Source organism: Hippopotamus amphibius, chromosome 1 (genome assembly GCF_030028045.1).
Source record: "Hippopotamus amphibius kiboko isolate mHipAmp2 chromosome 1, mHipAmp2.hap2, whole genome shotgun sequence".
Classification (NCBI taxonomy): domain Eukaryota; kingdom Metazoa; phylum Chordata; class Mammalia; order Artiodactyla; family Hippopotamidae; genus Hippopotamus; species Hippopotamus amphibius.
The window spans coordinates 161,604,023-161,621,121 of record NC_080186.1 but is presented as its reverse complement, the minus strand read 5'-3'; the positions used below and the strand labels follow the sequence as shown (position 1 = coordinate 161,621,121).

Genomic DNA, 17,099 nt, shown 5'->3' with positions numbered 1-17,099 from the left:
GCAGGCTCCATCCGCTTCAGACAGGTGTGCTTCCCTGAGCACTAGTCGTGCCTCCCATCAGTAAAAAAACTTTTAGTTCACTTTCTTAACAGTATAATTATTTATTGTAAATTATATACATGTACTACTGTACTAAAATATTATGTACATTATAAAACATACACAAAAATAGAAATTTTAAAAAGATGAGATGAAAATAAATCTAAAGCAAAGTTCTAATATTTTTTTCTGCATTCTAATGGACCATCATATTCCCTCCACAACCTCTGCCCCTAATATGTTCATTTTCCAGGACTGTCCAAATCCAGAGCCTTGGAGGATTGCAGGTGAGATGCAATAAGTGGTTTGCGCCACCTGGTGGTCCTGGGAAGGGGCCATGGGCTCAGGGACTCCTGGGGGCTGACCCTTGAGGATAGTGTCTCTTGAGCCTCCATCCTCTCATTCAGTGAAGGTGAACAGTGCTGCACACACTGTCCACATGGGGCTCACAGTCTAATGAGGAGGGGGACAGTCAGTCAGTCACCATTTCCATTTGGGACTCTGGAAGCGCTGGGGAGACAAGCCAAAGATGACCTGGCAGAGAGCAGAAGGGATGGGAGAAGAAAGGAAGACTGTGACACAGGAAGCCGCCCAAATGTCCTAAGTGCTCCTGGGGGACAGGGTGGTAGTAGGAAAGTCACTTAATAGGGCTGTACCTCTTCCTGACAGGCCATACTAAAGCTGCCCCAAGGCAGAATTTGAGGAGCAGAGTAGAAAAGGGGGCCTCTCCGGCCACACCTGCTCCTAGGTTCCGTTGACACCTGTGAATGAATAGGTGGCTGATATGATGAGGGGTCATGGGAACTGACTGGGTTCTGGCCTTAGACTCTTAGCAGGTATCTTAGAATCCAGAGCAGATAATGAAAGTACCAAATGGGGTCATGTGAAGGTCAAGGAGGTAATCAAGAGGCCATTCAGAATTACTTGGGGTTACACAGAGGCCAGTGTGCTCACTGGAGTCATGGAGGTGATTTCTGACTAAAAATTTAGAAGGTAACAGCCACTCAGGCCCTCAGAAGGGTCGAATGAGGACACTAAGCTGGGTCATGAAAAGGTCAGTGGGTTCACCAAGAGGTCATCCAGAATTACCTGGGGTTACATAGAGATCGGTGTGCTCATTGAAGTCATAGAAATGGTTTTTGAGTGAAAATTTAGAAGGTAACAGCTACTCAGGTCCTCAGAAGGGTCAAATGAGGACACTAAGCTGGGTCATGAAAAGGTCGATGGGCTCACTAAGAGGTCATTCAGAATTTCTCGGGGTCATACAGAGGTCATAAATCACATGGAGGAATTACTGGCTCTCAGAAAATTTGAGAGCCAATAGCAGACTCAGAGCCAGCACAGGGATCTGGATGAGATCATCAGCTAGGGGCTGGAGAAGTCAGTGATTTGCAGGTTTGTGTACTTAGTTCATTAATTTCCTTTGTTACTTTGTAACAGGTACTTCCCCCCAGCATCCCCACATGAATACATGTCTAGTTCTTTACTTTTCTCCATCATCTCCCTTTCGTCTAGTTTTTGCCACTCTCTGTGTGACTTAAGAATACAAGGCACAGGATGTGGTCATCACCATCATCAAATTAGCCATTAATAGACATCTATCATGTGCCAGAAGCAATCCTGGGTGCTTTACATAATCTCCACAGCAATGCTTTGAGGTAGGTATTAGCATCACCATTTCCCAGCTGAGGAAAGTGCAGCCTAGAGAAGTCACACAGCTAGTGAAGGACAGAGCTGGAATTTGAACTCAGGCCCTGTTGATACCTAAGCCCTTTCAACCCTAAGCCTCTCTTGTCCTTTGCATCTGTAGGTCTCTGAGCTGACCACACACATTGCAGGCTCATTTGCACACTCACAACATGTCAACCACCTGAGCTCTTTGGATAGCTGACTCCTTGTGTCCGGCTGGAACCTAATGGCTCCTGGTGCTGGGCGCTGGCTTAGTAACATTAATCAATAAGGGGAAAGTTTCACCCTGGACCTCCATCTGCCTTCTCCATGCCTGAAATCATGTACTCTTCATCAGGGATTGCAAGTTTAGACAGGCCCTGGCTTTGAGGGGGTATAAAAAACCCCAACACCCTGTGGGCTTACAAGCTGCAGCAGCTGTGGTCCTCCTGGCAGTTGAGGGTATCCATTATGCCACTTTTCATGTCCAGACTTTGCCTGTGACATGCCTGAGGCCCCAAGGGTCATCTTGCCTCAGCTGCTCCACTGCCAACCTCACAACCCCTCCCTCTTCACCCACCTAGGCCCGGAAACTCTTGCCTCATTCTGGCCCCTGTAGTTCCAGGGCAGGAACTGGGCCAGGGTTCTGAGGCTGAACTTGAAGTAGAGTAATCTGCGTCAGCCCCTTGGCCAGGTTTCCCAGCAGCTGGTGGGGGGGTGGTTGGGGGGTTGGGGGGCACCTTGTGAACATTCTCAAAACAGGGAGGAGGGTTGGAGCCTGTCCTGGGAGTCAGAGCCAGGGAGATTGAAGGGAGGGTCTCTTTCTCCCAGGGACTGCCCTGGCCCTCTCCAACCTCCACACCAACATCCATCCATCTCTATCATCCATCTCTATCACAGGTCTTCATCCTCTGTCTTCCCTCCTCACCTGGGGGCTAGGCACACGCAGTCAAACATGAGTTATTTCTGATTTTATTTATAATATAAAAATGTTCAAGTGTCAACAGTCAGGTGTTTGGACATTTCAGGGGGCAAGGTTCCCATTTGTTTGTTTAGGATTTTTTGTTTTTAAACAATTACCTTTTTGACAAATTAGCAGTGGACCCAGTTTTGGGGATTGGGGAGGTCAGGGCTGGAGAGGGCGTGGAAGTCACAGGTGGGCTGGGGGCTGGGAATCGGGCTGGGAGAAGGAAATGGTGTTACTTTATTGCTAAAAGGGGAATCAAATACACTGTCGAGTGGCTCTTCTCGGTCCCAGCGTGACCATGCATCCAATCTAAAGAATCTGAAATGCAAAGGACATGCAGGCATAAAATAGAAAAGACGACCTGTAAACGAAGGTGCTGCAGAGGACGGAGGGGCGTCCTGGAGGCCATAGGGGAGGAGGAGCCACGAACATTGGGGCCCTGGCAGAGCTGCCCGCTCCCCGGGCCGAGGCTGTTGGGAAGACCTCTTTCTCAGTGCCCCCCTCCCTTAGCAGCTGTGAGGAGCGGGGAGGCCCCCTCCCCATTCTGGTTGCTGTCGCCGGGCCTTATTCTCCCCCTGGACCTTACCTGACCCTAACTCTAGCGCCAAGCCTAGGATCCCCGGCCTCTCCTCAGGGGCCCAGGACTCCACGTCTTGCACGGGGGCAGAGCTACTCCGGACCTTATTACGTTCCTCGGGGCCCTCACTCTGGCCCCCACCCGAACACAAACCCGCAGCCGCTTCTCTTCTGCTTCCTCTCCCCACCCCCGCCCCCACCCCCGCCAGCTTGGGATCCTACACTCCCCCACCCTGCAACCCAGACTTCTCTCCAGGAGCTCCAGATTAGCGTACAGCAAAAGGCACCACAATATAGGTTTCTATTAAAGAGTCAAAAAATTGGCCCATCTCTCTTTTTTTTGTTGTTGTTTCTTTTTTTTCCCCGAAGCTGTAAATCAGGTTGTTACATATAAATAGTTTCCCTATAAAAACGTCTTTGCCGTTAGCTAGTATTATAAGACAATTTTTGCTAAAATGAAAATAAAACATTTTGTTATACCTTTTTCCTTTTATAGAAAATAAAAATATTTTTATTTCTTTTTTTCCCTTCTTTCTCTCTCCAGTTGGCGGTCTCTGTTCTCCTTAAAGACAGTGGGGCGGGCGAGGCGGAGGGGGCGGCGGGCGGCTGGGCCCCTAGAGGGGCCCCGAGTCCTGCCTGGCTCGCGGGGGCGGCCCGCGGCTGTGTCTGCTGCTGGCCCGCGTGCTGTGGCTGTCCAGGGAGTAGTAAGTCCTGCTGTCGGCCGCCGGGCACAGCGGCGGCGAGTCCGAGCGCAGCGCGTCGTGCCCCGCGCGCAGGCCGAGAAAAGGCGTGCTCTCGGCCGCCAGCGCCCCGTCCGCGTCGTCCGCGTCGTCGTCCGAGGCGGAGGCCGAGCCGCCTCCCGAGCCGCTGCTCAGCGACAGCGAGTCCCGCGCCGCACGCGCGCGCTGCGCCGCCAGCCCGTTGAGGCGCGAGCGGCGCCAGCGCCGGGGCCCCGCCGACGTCCTGCGGGACGCGCCGCGGGCGCGCGGCGGCGGCGGCGGGGGCGCGCACTCCTGCGTGGTCTCGTACTCGTCGTCCTCCGGGATGCGGAAGGGGCTGGCGGGCAGGCTGCCCAGGCTGCCGCCCAGGGCGCAGGCCCCGCGCCGCGGCCCCGGCCCCGCCGCGGGGTAGTAGTAGCTGTCGTAGCTGCGCTGCATGTCTGCGCCGGGCCCGGGGCCCGGACCCGGGCCCGGGGGCGCCGGGTGCCGCAGGAGCGGCTGCTGCTCCGCCAGGCGGTAGCTGATGGGCGCGGCCGGCGGCAGCGACACGGCGTGCGCCGAGTTGGGGGACGTGATCTCGAAAGTCGGCACCTGCGTGGCCAGCGAGTAATGGAAGTCCACGGGAGAGAGGCGCGCGGGCGTGGTCAGAGCCGACACGTACCTGCGGGGAGAGGCAGAGACATAGGCCGGTGGCCAGGGGATGGGGCAGACCTGATGCAAAGCAGTGGTCTTGCCCTGGATCCCTCCTGCAAGAGCCACGCTGGTGTTTCTCAGTGACCATAAGCAATTTCCTTAATTTCTCTGAGCCTCAGTTCCTTATCTGTGAAGCGGGAACGACCACAGTGCTGATTCCATAGTGCTGTTGGATGATTCCATAAACGTATCAGTGGTCCTTGGCTGTGGGGATGCTCCCAGTCACCACTGTTCCTGAATGGTTACTTTGGGTCAGGCTAAGGCTGGGGCACTTTACATGTGCGATCTCATCTAATACAGTAATTCTATAAGTCTTCTGTTAGTCCCGTACTACACGTGAGGAAACTGAGACTCAGAACTTTTAAGTGACTTACTCAAGGTTCACACAGCCAAGAAGTGCTTGAGCTGGGACTGGAACCCAGGCCAGGCAGGAACCAGGACTCACACTGCCCAGTTCCTCATTCTAGTCCCTGCATTCAGCCACGCCTGTGGCTTGAAGTCCCCTCCCCTCCAGGACAGTTCTTCCTATGGCTGATGAACTTAAAAATAGTCCTTTTTAAGTTGAAGCTAAAAGCTGCCTCAGGGAAGTGACTACTCCCACCTCAGGCAGGGTTCTTAGCCTAGAGCTCACAGTTACCAAGACCCCACTGAAGTGTCTCTGCTTGGGGCTAAAGACCACCTGTTCCTTCAAAAGTTTGCCCTTGCTCATATCTCCCACAATGGGTCCCTTTTCTTTCTCCACATTTCCCTTTCTGAGCCAATCAGTCTCTTGCACAACCATCGTCCACCTCAGGACAAGGGACCACCCACCTCCATGCCTTTCTTCCAAATTGTAGAGCTGGGCACCTCATTGCTCTCCAGAGTCCCCATTACTGTCTTTTCCAGTCATCTGACTTCCCCCTTCCCTCTCCCACATGCACATCCATCATGTCCTACCCATTCCCTTTCTCCTGGAACACACTCTCCACCCTGCTCCACTCAATCCTGGGACTAGATGCTCACTCTGGTCATTCCCCCACCCCAGGGTCTTTCCTCCTTCAGCTTATGCAGTCCCAGAACAACCTTTTGTTTTGCGCAGTGTGTGGGATCTTAGTTCCCAGACCAGGGATCGAACCTGCACCCTCTGCAGTGGAAGTCCAGAGCCTCAAGCACTGGACCGCTGCTGCTGGGGAATTCCCTCCCAGAACACTCTTTTAAAGTCACATCTCTGCTTTAGAAGGCCCTTCTTGCTTACCCCCCTCAGAGCCACTGGCCATCTATCTGGTCCCAGCCAGCCTGTTCAGGCCCAGCTCCACTCTCTCCACAGCCCACCCTACTCTAGGCACCTCACTCACCAGCCATGTCCTAAGTGCCTCTGCCAGAACAGCTCAAGTTGTTCCCTTTGCCTGAAAGTCTTTCCCTGCCTCGCCTCTCTACCTCCCATCCATTAAGGAGTCCTATTGCTCTTGTTACTGTTGATAACAATAGCTCCACCTAGTGAGCACCAGCTTCATGACATGTACAAGGCAAAGCTCTTGTGCATGGTCTTAGGTGGCCTTCATAAGAACCACGCGTGATAGGTGTAATGCTCCCTGTCCTACAGCTGAGGAAACAAAGGCACAGAGGAGATCAGCCTGCCCCAAGTCTTACAGGTGGTGGAGCTGAGCTTGGAAAGGTTGGCCTTGGAAAACCCAGCTGCTTCCCAGAGCCTGCCCTCAGACTGGGTTTCTCTGCCCTGGTGGGATATCCTATGCTTAGCACTTTCCATAGGCAGCTGTGAGCTTCACTGGTTTGTGTCCATGGCTGGCATGGAGTAGGCTGAGTTGAGCCTTCTCTACCCCAGCTTGGAGTTCCTAGTACCATGCTCCTTCTTCTGCTCTCCTGGCACAGATCCCACTTGCCAAGGGCCGTTCAAGGGCTGAGCAAGATGGAGACTGGCCCCCCGCGACTCCTGGCTTGGAGTCAGGGAAGAAGGGGAGTTTGCTGGTTCTCACTGCATTCATTGCTTGGGAGCTCAGTGGCGTCTTGACCCATGGGGGCCTAGTTGCTGATACTTCCAGGGCCTTCGGGCAGTCTTGGCTCATTCCCATCCTGCACTGATCAGCTTTCTCACAGACTACCTCCCTCCCACTCTCCGATCTGCTCGGTCTTGGTGTCTGTTCCTCCTGGGTCATGGGGCCTCTAGGTGACACCAGGGCAGGGCAACCATATGTTTTGGTTCGTCTAGGACAGCCCCTGTTTGTTCCTGATGTTCCAGTGCAATGATTAATAACATCCCCTTTTACTCTGAAAAGTCTCCTAGTAGGACAATTAAATTAAATGGTCATAACACACCAGGGTCTATTGGCTGTAGTCCCAGCCTGTCATTAACATGTTGATGACCCTGAGCAAATCATTTAACTTTTCAGGGACCTTGCTTGCCCATCTGGAAGATGGGGATGAGGCTCTTTGGAGTGTTTCTGAGGTGACCTAAGGGTCAGCCCTGGGTCAGTGGTGCCAGCTCTCTGGCTACGGTGGGGCCCAGGTCACGGGGCAGGAACTGACCTCTCGCTGTGTGGGGAGTCACGCAGAGAGTCTATGGAGTCATGGTAAGGTGGCACGGCAGCCCTGCGCCGCTCCTCCAGGCTGTAGGCTGCTGCCCGCCGTGCCCGGGCCTCCACACACGCTGGGCTGTTGCACTTGCTGGTGCCCACTGATGACAGCATGATGCCCGACTGGGAGTCGGAGGTCAGGCTCTCAGAACGTTCCAGGCTCCACGTGTGGCTCTCATGCCTGGAGAAGCCAGGTGGGAGTGAGGTCAGGGGTCAGGAAGGGGCAGGGCAGCCCAGCACATGTGGTCCCAGGCCCACCCCTTCCCTGGTTCTTCATTCCATCTCAGGCTCCCTCCACTCAGTGCCCTTCGCTCTGGGCTGATGTGTAATATGGTAAATGCCAAACCCTGATTTTGGGAGGAGGAGAGCCAGAGGCCCATGGATGGGTGAACTGCAAGGTGCAGAGGCCTCTTCCTTGCCTCCCTGCAACCCGTCTCCCCTTAGCCTCCCCGTGTCTGGGACCCTTCCACTCCCATGGTCGTTAGCCACCTGCCTCAAGAGCCCAGCCCCAGTGGCCAATACATGAGGATCCTGCCTATTCTGTGCTGCTCCCCAGGGAAGAAAGGGGCCAACCATGTTCTTTCTTGAGCTGTCTGAGCCTTTGTGCTTGTGTGGACAGGCCTCCCTACCTCTGGAGAGGAGGCTAAGGTGGACAAGGTTCATGTGGAAAACCCAGGAGAGGGCATCAAATAGCTGTGGGTATTTGAGTAAGCAGGCACTTTATGCCAGATGAAATGGTGCTGATGAGGTCCAAACAAAACTAAATGTTAGGTGGGAGCACAGGGATGCTGTTGTTCCCCTGGGGCTGGTTTAGACTAGACAAGGGAATCTGGTCTCTTGAGAATCTGGATGTATGTTTGGTGGTGGGTTCTGGTTTGAAGCCCCCCACCTCCATCCTCCTGCTCACAGGGACCCTCAATACAGAGCCCAGCGGGCTGGGGAGTTTTGTGTGTGTCCCCAGGCTGGTGTGTGGTGCGCGTGGGCACGCCCTATGGGTGTGCATACAGGAGTCTGCAAGGCTGTGTGGGCCTTGGTAGTGCCCACCTGTGGCTGGAGGTGGGCGTGGCTGTGGAGCAGTGGTGAGAAGGAGAACAGGAGTGGCTCCCAGAGAAGGTGGTCTCCGTTTCCCTTCGGATGACATGGTCTGTGGCTGGCACATTCTTGGAAATATACTGAAACAGAGAGTTTGGGGGGAAGCAGTGAGTGACCGATGACCAAGCTGGCCCTCCTTCCTGGTGAGCATGGGGACATGAGGCGGTAAGCTCCAGGGTAGGGGGGTGGTCCACTGGATAAGTGACTCAGTGTTAGGGTAGCAATGGCCCCTGGGAATCAATCCCCTGACCTGCCTTAAGGAAGCGGGCCAAGTGAGGCAAAGTCATCCCGGTGAGGCAGGGCTAGGCTAGCAGGCAAGGCTGAGCAGGGATGGGCTAGCTGCTCCCTGGCCCATTCTTGCAGGGGGCATGAGAAGGCAGTCTATACAGCGAGGAGCCAGAGCGGGGCCTGGGAACACCACTCACGTCTGCCATCTGGATCTCTTCAGGGTCCAGCCGGGGGTGGCTGGGCCCATTGGCCAAGCTCCGGTTCTGGTGGGCTGGACACATATTCTGTCGGAGGTGGTTATGCATCTGCTTCCGCTGTTTTCTGCACAGAGAAAGGCACGTTAGCCTGGCCCCCCCACCCCCTAGACACACACACGAAGTGTGAGCTTCCCTAACTGTCACTCCAGGGAACTAGTCTACCTGTGCCCGGGACCACCATGGCAGTCTCCTGCGACTGCTCTTCCCTGTGCTCAGGGTGCCCTCAGCCAGGACCCCTTCAGTCAACCCCCTACATCATCACTACCAGCCTGAATTCAGCAGCACCTGAGTGTAGTGGAAATGAGCTTTGGCTCTGCTGAGAGAGCAGAGCTCTACTGTTTTCTAGCTGTGTAACTCTGGGCAAGTCACTCAAACTCTCCATGTTTCACTTTCCTCATCTGTAAAGTGGACGGATCATCTCCCCATTCCAAAGACCACTGAGGATCAAGAGTAGATAAAATATTCAAGCACAGTGCTGGCCCACTTGCTCGTTCATTCATTTACTTGGCATCTACTGGGTTTTTATTATGTGCCAGATGCTGTTTGGGAGCAGAGGAGACAGATGTGGTTCCTGCCCTCATGGAGTTTGCAGGACGGTAGGGGAGGCAGATGATAAACACATAAACAAATAAACAAACAAGATACTTTCAGCAAAGTGCTATGAAGAAAATAAAACAGGACACTGTGGTCAGGGAGTCAAGACCTGTGGGGCTACTTTACTTTGATACACATTAAGCGCTCAATACACTTGTTTTGTCATCAACAAATTTAATCATGTCACTCTCCTGGTAAAAACCCTTCACTGGACTTCAGAACCCCATTTCTCTCCCCAGTCCTATCTCTCACTGCCCTCTCCCCACCCCAGCTTGCTGCATCCTTGGAGGGCTTGTTTCTGATCTAACACTGAGCCTCTCCAGCCTCTAGGCCTTTGCATCCAACTGCAACACATTCTCTGCCTCGTCACCTGCTAACTCCTGCTCATCTCTCAGGCCCAGCCTAAATGCACCTTTCTCAGAGAAATCCTTCCTGCCCTCCAGCTGACATTAAGCACCCCTGAAATACATCCTGTGACACTGGACCTCTTGCTTAGAGCACTGGCCATGTGCCTGGTGCAGGGCCTGGTGTCCAGCAGGCACTGAATGAAAGTCTGTTAAAAAAATGAGTAAATGTAGTAGGGGTTAGAACATGGGGCTTGCTTTCTCCCCCAGTTCTTGGCCTCGATTTTCCTACATGGGCCCAGTCTCCTCTTGAGGGCTCCCTAACCCTAAACCCCAAGGCTGGCAGGGCCTTAGATCTCATAGATAGGGGCAGCAGGAGTCAAGACCCAGGGGCCCAGTCTCCCAAATGGTGGCTATGCCCAGACTCTTGCTTTCCAGATAAGAACAGGTATGACAAACCTCTTTCTGCACTACATCACTCTGCAACCTGCAATGGCTCCCTACCATCTGTAGGACAAACCTAGGCTCCCAAGCTTGGCATTCAAGGCCCTATGGTGCCATGCCGGTTCCAGCTGTTCTCTTAGACTCATGCACCTTTTTTTTATGGACCGCAGCCCTTTGCTCCGACTAGCCTGGGCCGCTCAAGCTCCACGAACACAGCTGACCCTCCCGTGCATTTGGCTTTTCGCTTGCACTATTCTGCTGGAACTGTCCACCCCTTTCTGCCCCTTGCTCCAAGGTTGTGACACCACCTTTCCTCTACCCAGGGGTGGCCGAACCCCACCTTCTCTGTATTCTTGCCTGGACTGCTCCTAGGTGGGACCAGGCAGTGCCCTGTGAGTTCTCTTTTTCCCCAGAGAAGGTGCCTCCCTCTCTGTGCTTACCCACCCCCAACACTGCCCCAGTGCCTGTCTACTTGACAGAGCAGACACTCCCTCACAGGATCCTCTGATACATACTAGGAACACACTCACTTTATGATGAGGACTCAGAGAAGCTCATCAGTTTCCTCAGGGTCACAGGAAATGGCAGAGCTGGAACTGGACCCAGATCTATCTTCTTCCAACACCTGAGCTTATGACCATTCTTGTTCAGTCCTCTGGGGCCTGTCTCCACCACCCTCTGCTCCTGCTTCTTGGCCCAGCCCTTTGGCCCCACACCAGCTGCAGAAGCCCCTGAGGGGCAGAGGGGCATAGGAATGGGGGAGGCTAGGCCAGGCATGGGGGGGTGGAGAGGAGAGCCTGTCCTCACAAAAGCAGTCCCTGGTTGGTCTGAGTGCCCGACAACTCACTTGGTCTTGCAGTAGGCGACCACGCAGACGATGCCCACGACCAGCAGAGCCACGCAAATGCCGGTGATAGTCAGGACCCTTTTCTGGTACAGCTCCTCGGCTTCTGCAGAGGTAGAGGGCGTGAGGGGGCAGGGCGGGAGGCAGACCCATGGAGACTGTGGTGCAGACCCTCCCCCGACCCCCCCAAACCTCAGGCTCTCTCCAACTCAGGTGCTGCCTGGCTCCTGTCCATCTCTTTCCTCCCCAGCCAATTCCCTCCCTCCTGCTCTCCTGAACTCCACCCACCCATGGGTCTGTTCACAAGTGACTGCTCTGCCCGGAGCACGTGAGTGGAAAATGCAGGGGGATGGAGGAGGTGGGATGGAGGTGAAGTTCCCAAGGGCATAGGGGAGGGCAACCCACTGTGGCCTAGTGGCCACAAAGAGCCTTAACGGGCTGGGGGAAGCTGGTCTTCATGGTGGCGAACATGCAGACCCTGGGCAAAGGCCTGTCTGGCCACTTTGGCTTCCCTAAGAAGGTGGAGAGTGGCTTTTTCTGGCCTGGAGACAGGACATCAGGCCAAGAGGCTGGACTTAGGAGGGATGCCAGGACCAGGAGCAGGGACAGAGTAGGCCAGGCCCACAGAGGCAGGTGTGGGGAGCAAGGCCTTGGTTTATCGCTGCAGTCTGGTCGGGGTTGTGGCCCAGGCCCACTCCAGCCCTCCCCATCTCTGCTTGTGAGAAGCCCATGAGTGGCAGCACGGCCGCCTGGCACCTAGGACAGAGCTTGTGCTCAAGGAGCGGCCTCCATCCTCCTGAAGGAGCTGAGCTAGGCTGGGCGTCAAAGCCCTCAAAAAGCCCCGACTATCCCCTCTACCTCCCACTTTTTGGTGGGGCAACCCCTACCCTTCTAGAACAGAGAAAGCCTGGAGGATGAGAAGGAAAAAGGTGACAGCACCAGACATGGTCAAGGCCTACAGCCTAGACACCCAACGCTTGCTCCCTCTCGCACCTGCTGGCCGGCCCCTCCCCCTCGCTCCCCTCCTGCCAGCGCAGGGATAAGTGGGGGCAGGACCCAACGCCTTGGTGGAGCCCTGGGCAGTGTCCCTAAGCCCCCAGGCTTGTAGCGCCTCCTGTGGCAAAGGTACACCCAGCAGCACACACGGGTACAAACCCCCAGACACACATACCTGGAGGACTACGCCTGTGTGACACACAGACAGACCCTTCACAGTGACAGACTCACACACATCCACCGTGCACTTGGTCATGCCCACTGACACACAGTCAGGCAGAGTCTTGCACAAACAGCCTTCCACCCCGGATCCCCACCTCCAGGCTCTGTGGGCCCCGTCCTGTCTCTGCGTCTCATCCCCGGCCGCCGCTCCGTCCTCCAGTCAGGTCTCTGTCTCCGCCACTCCTCTGAGACCACCCTGGTCATGGTCACCAACAACCCCCTGCTGCCAAGTCTGTGGCGGTTCACCTCTGTCTCGGCGGACCCCCCCCCCCCCGGGCCCACGCCCCCGGGTGGTCTTCTCTCCTGGGTGTCTTCCCCCTGCACTAGCTCATCTGTCTGAGTTGCTGCCTCCCCCTCTCCCATGTGGGGTGCGGGGTCCAGGGTCCAGGGCTCTCAGGCTGCTTCTTCTCTCCGCCTGCCTCTCCTCCCTCCGTCATTTCACTCAGGCTCAGCCTTGAAATACCATCTGTGTGCAGCTGAATCTCACGTTTCTCTCCCTTGCCCTGACTTCTTACTGAGCTCCAGATTCCTGCATCCAAGGACCACGGCCAAGCAGAAGCACTGATTTCCCACCCTTGTTCCCAGCCTGCCCCTGCTCTTCCCGTCTCTTCAGTGGGCAGCACAGACTTTCCTGTTATACCGGCCCAAAGCTTACAATCATTCCTGGTCTTCCCACCTGCTCTGATACCTGATCCATCAGCAAGCCATCTCTGCTCCACCTCCCAGGTATACCTGGATCTGACCACGTCTTACCGTTTCCACTGCTTCCACCTTCGTCCAAGGTGATGCCCTCTCTCACGCGACAGCTGCCCACCTTCTGACTGGTTTCTCTGCTTCTACTTCTCCACATCCTGTCCCCTCACCCAGTCTTTCTCTGCCCTAAAGCCACACTGCTTTCCAACCATAAAGCAGATCATTTTATTCCTCTGCTGAAACACCCACAATGGCGCCTCCCTGCAATTCGAATACAACCCAAAGCCTTACCATGGCCCATGAGGCTCAGGGTTACCCGGGCCCTTCCTTTAGATCCCACCTGTAGTCATCTTCCCATGTCCGCTGTGCTCCACAGTCACTGGCAGTCTTCCCGTCCATCAAGCAAGGCAGGCCCATCCACATTATCCTTAACTTGCCGTGCCCCCTGCCTCAGACCCTCTCCCCGCATTGTTCGCAGGGCTGGCTACTTTTCATCAGGTTTTAGCTCAAACATCACCTCATTGGATAAGCCTTCCCTGGCCACTTAGCTAGAGCAGCTCCCCACCCTGGCTAGGTGCCGTCGCATGCCCTTTTATTTTCTGTGTAGCACTTACCACCACCTGATATCTTTCCTGTCTATTTGTTGTCTGTCTCACCCTGTGACTCTGAGCGCCAGGAGGGCAGGGACTCTGCATGCTAGATCATCAGGGACTGGCCAGCTCTGGGGTTCAGTAGAGGTTTGTTGAGTTGGTGTGTGAATGAATATACAGATCACCTTTACAGACACAGTCACATATTTACACACGTTCACACTCACCTCTGCACCCACTGCTCATGCTGAACCCTTAACAACAAAGATGTTCCACTGCACCCCTCCACGCGCTCACACCCTGCACTGAGAGACCCAACAAGGTGTAAATATGTCACACCCCCCCCATAACAACATAGACGCACGCCTACAGATTCACCCCTGCGCCCCCTGCCATGATCACACAGACACCACAGGCTCAGCCCCTCGCCTCCCCACCCTGTCACAGCAGACAGACAGACATACTCTTACACATAGACTCTGAGCTCTATCTTCTAAGAATAGCTGATGGAGGCTAGGTGGCAGGGGAACTAGGGCCTCCCCAAACCTGCCACGAGAACAGCCTTTTTATTACTGCAGGTTCTGCATACATCTAGGGTCTGACTCCACCGAAGCCTCAACCCCTCTGAGCCCCTGCATCTCTCCTGCTATAGGTATGGACTAGAGTGGAGCCTCCCAGCACAAAGCCAGAGCGCTGGAAAGACGGACCCCTCAAAGTCCCTTCCTGCCCAAGGCATCTTCCAGGGCCAGAGGACAGTCACAGGAGGGAGGTAAGGTTCTGAGCTGGAAGGCAGGAGGGCAGGAACCAGAAGCCAGCCCACCCTAGACCCTTGCTGGTGTTGCCCACAGACAAACACATGTGCCGTCATGGGGACAGATCATGAAGGGAGTAACAGCCTCAAGCAGATGGCAAAGCCTGGCAGACAAACACGGGGCAGGGGGCAGAGACAAACAGGTGTCATCAGCTGCCAGCCTGGTGCAGAATGAAAAGCAATGGAAATGGAAATGGGAAAAGGAAGGAGGATTAAAGTCAAATCGAAAGGGATGCCTCTCTGTACAGTTCTCCAAACCAGGATTCCGTGGCTTTCAGACACCCACTCTCACAGGGGCCTGGCTCTTGTCTGGCCAGCCCGCCGGGCTGCACACAGCTCAGGGGGCCCACTCCCCTCCGCGTACCCTGGTGACCGGCCCCGGGCAGGGCGGTACCGCTGTACACTGGGGCACAGTCTGAATGCCAGGGTACTCTGCTGTTCATGAGCTTTTCTTGTCTCCCCCAAATCAATGTAGTTTATTACAGGACATCCTGATGGGGATGGGGGGAGTTTTGAATCATCCCTTTTCCATTTGGGGGGAAAGGAAACCAAACATCCAGCACATATGGTGTCAGAGGCTGTGGAGAGGGGCTGTGTGGATGGTGCTGACCGATACACAGAGGCTCCGTACCCTTTAGTTCAAATCCAAGGTGCTCTGGCAGTGCGCAAGAGAGGAGGGTCAGAGAGGGGAAGGGATGGAGGGAGTGACACAGATAGAGAGAGGTGGGGGAGGGGGGTGGGAGAGACAGAGAAAGAGAGAGAGAGAAACGTTGGTCAGGAGTCTTCAGACACCAGCAGCCAGCCTGTGAGGTGAAAGCAGGTTAGGGGTGTCCCCTCCCAGCCTCCCGAGCCCCTTCCCTGGCACCCGGTCCCCAGGAGCCCTCAACTGGGGTAGAGAGAGGACGTGTTAGGATCAGCAGGCAGGGCAGGTTCTTTAGAGATGAGCTGTGGGGTTAGTACCTGGTGGGGGAGCAGAGGCGCAAGAGTCAGTTGGCAGATGTCCCCAGGGAGGAAGGGTGAGTGGGGGTGGGGGTCTGAGGGGTCCCCAGCCTCCCCTTCCCAGCGCCAGTGCCAGGCCTTCGACACGCTCGAGCCCCTCCTAGAGACACCTTGCTCAGCCCGAGCTCATTCATGGGGCCCTTCTTTCTGTTCAGAACAAAGCCATGGAGTACCCAGACCGGCCCCTTGTTCCTGTCCTGCCCCCACGGGCCTCACTGGCCTGCCCATCTACTAGGAGCCAGACCTGGAGGCTCAGAGTGTGTGTGGAGCAGGACTGGGGAGGAGAGGAGGCCCCAGATGGCAGGTCACTTCTCCACTTGGCACCCCCAACACCCTAGAAACCTACAGGGGCTAGGCCTCGGGGTCCCAGCCTGATTACATTACTTAGGAAAGCAAACTGCAACTTGGAGAAGGAGATGAGTGGGTTCACCTGTAGAACACCTGTGCACCTCTCCCCCCCCGCCCGCAATGGTGGCCAACTGCAGTCTTTGAGGTGGGATCATGTTGTAAACGTGCAGATTCACGGGCCTTCAAGGTACACACCCAGGCCGTCGAAGGGTTGGATCAAAGGGCCCAGCCCAAGGGTCAGCTCTGTCACTGACCCGCTGTGCGATCCCATAAGGCCCTGCCTATCTGGCTCTCAGTCTCTCATCTGTTCACTGGGGATCAGGCCTGGCTACAGGATCTCTGGAAGGTCTGCAGTTTGGCTGTCTGCAGAATCATCCGGACCAATGGAACCAGGCTCTGGGGTGGGAGCCCAGAAATCTCCCCAGTGCTTTTGAAAAGCCCACCTACCATTCTAAGGCAGCAGCCAGCACCTGACTTGTGGGTCTTGAGTCTCAGTTTTGTCCCTAGTTTGCTGTGTGCATGTGGGCCAGTCATAGTCTCTGTTTCCTCATTTGTCAAAAGTGCCTGTACCCAGTGAGAGCAGAAACTAACACAACATTTTAAATCAACTATACTCCAATAAAAATTAAAAACAAAAAAAGACAGGTGAGGCGGTGTTCAAGGGCCCACTCCACTGCCTCCCCACATGCACAGCAAGCTCCACTAGACCCAGGGAGGAGGCGGAATTGTGTTCTGATGTTCTCATCTCCTGCAGAGGGAGGGGAGCACAGGGACATGAGCAGGAAGTCCTGTACACTGTCTAGCCCTGGATCTCTCCTCTGTTTCCTGATAGGGATTCCAGAGGGTTCTGCAGTTGGAAAGGGCAAGAGAGTAGGATGGCTCTGACTGAAAGAGCCTTGAGGAAGAAGCTGGCGCTCTGACCCCCAGTTCCATTCAGAGACCACACCCTTGAAACACGAACCCCAGCTCGTCCCAACATGAGCCCTTCTGTGCACTCCTGTTTAAATCTGCGGTCGAGGGTGATCTTGAATGTGGTTTCTTTGTCTCTCTAAGTCTTACGCTTACTGTATGGAGGTACAAGTCACCATAATCACAGTGAGTCCACTCCTCTCCCAGGGCCTTCTAGGGCTGGCCAGCTGTGCTAAGCAGACAGTACACACTTGACAAACTCAAAGGGTCCTTGGGGGCAATTCTCACTGAGCAGTTAATCCTGTAGCCCCAGGGATCCTCCAGGCAGCTTGAAAGAGCTCACAATGTTTGGATATCCAGCCAGGTTCCCCAGAGAGGACAGCCCAGCTTGACCACAGCACCCCAGACACTAAGAGAACTATGGTTCGTAAAGTTGGTCTGGGCCCACCTTTGGCAGTGTTTGTATTAGATGAGGCAGCTGGGGCCCAGTGGTGCT

General features: G+C 55.0%; 1 protein-coding gene across 2 annotated transcripts in view; it reads right to left on the bottom strand.

Moving 5' to 3' along the window:
* Positions 1–3,527: 3,527 nt before the first annotated feature.
* Positions 3,528–17,099, bottom strand: part of NRG2 (neuregulin 2) — a 219,206-nt gene continuing 205,634 nt past the window's right edge. The window contains exons 9-14 of one of the 2 annotated variants that reach the window (XM_057733613.1): positions 14,979–15,002; positions 11,039–11,141; positions 8,750–8,873; positions 8,277–8,404; positions 7,186–7,413; positions 3,528–4,630 (exon numbers count right to left, since the gene is read on the bottom strand). In XM_057733613.1, coding sequence (XP_057589596.1) covers positions 3,865–4,630; positions 7,186–7,413; positions 8,277–8,404; positions 8,750–8,873; positions 11,039–11,141; positions 14,979–15,002 — 1,373 coding nt within the window. In that variant the 3' untranslated portion in view covers positions 3,528–3,864. The remainder of the gene's footprint in view (positions 4,631–7,185; positions 7,414–8,276; positions 8,405–8,749; positions 8,874–11,038; positions 11,142–14,978; positions 15,003–17,099) is intronic. The other variant, XM_057733623.1, reaches the window with a different exon arrangement.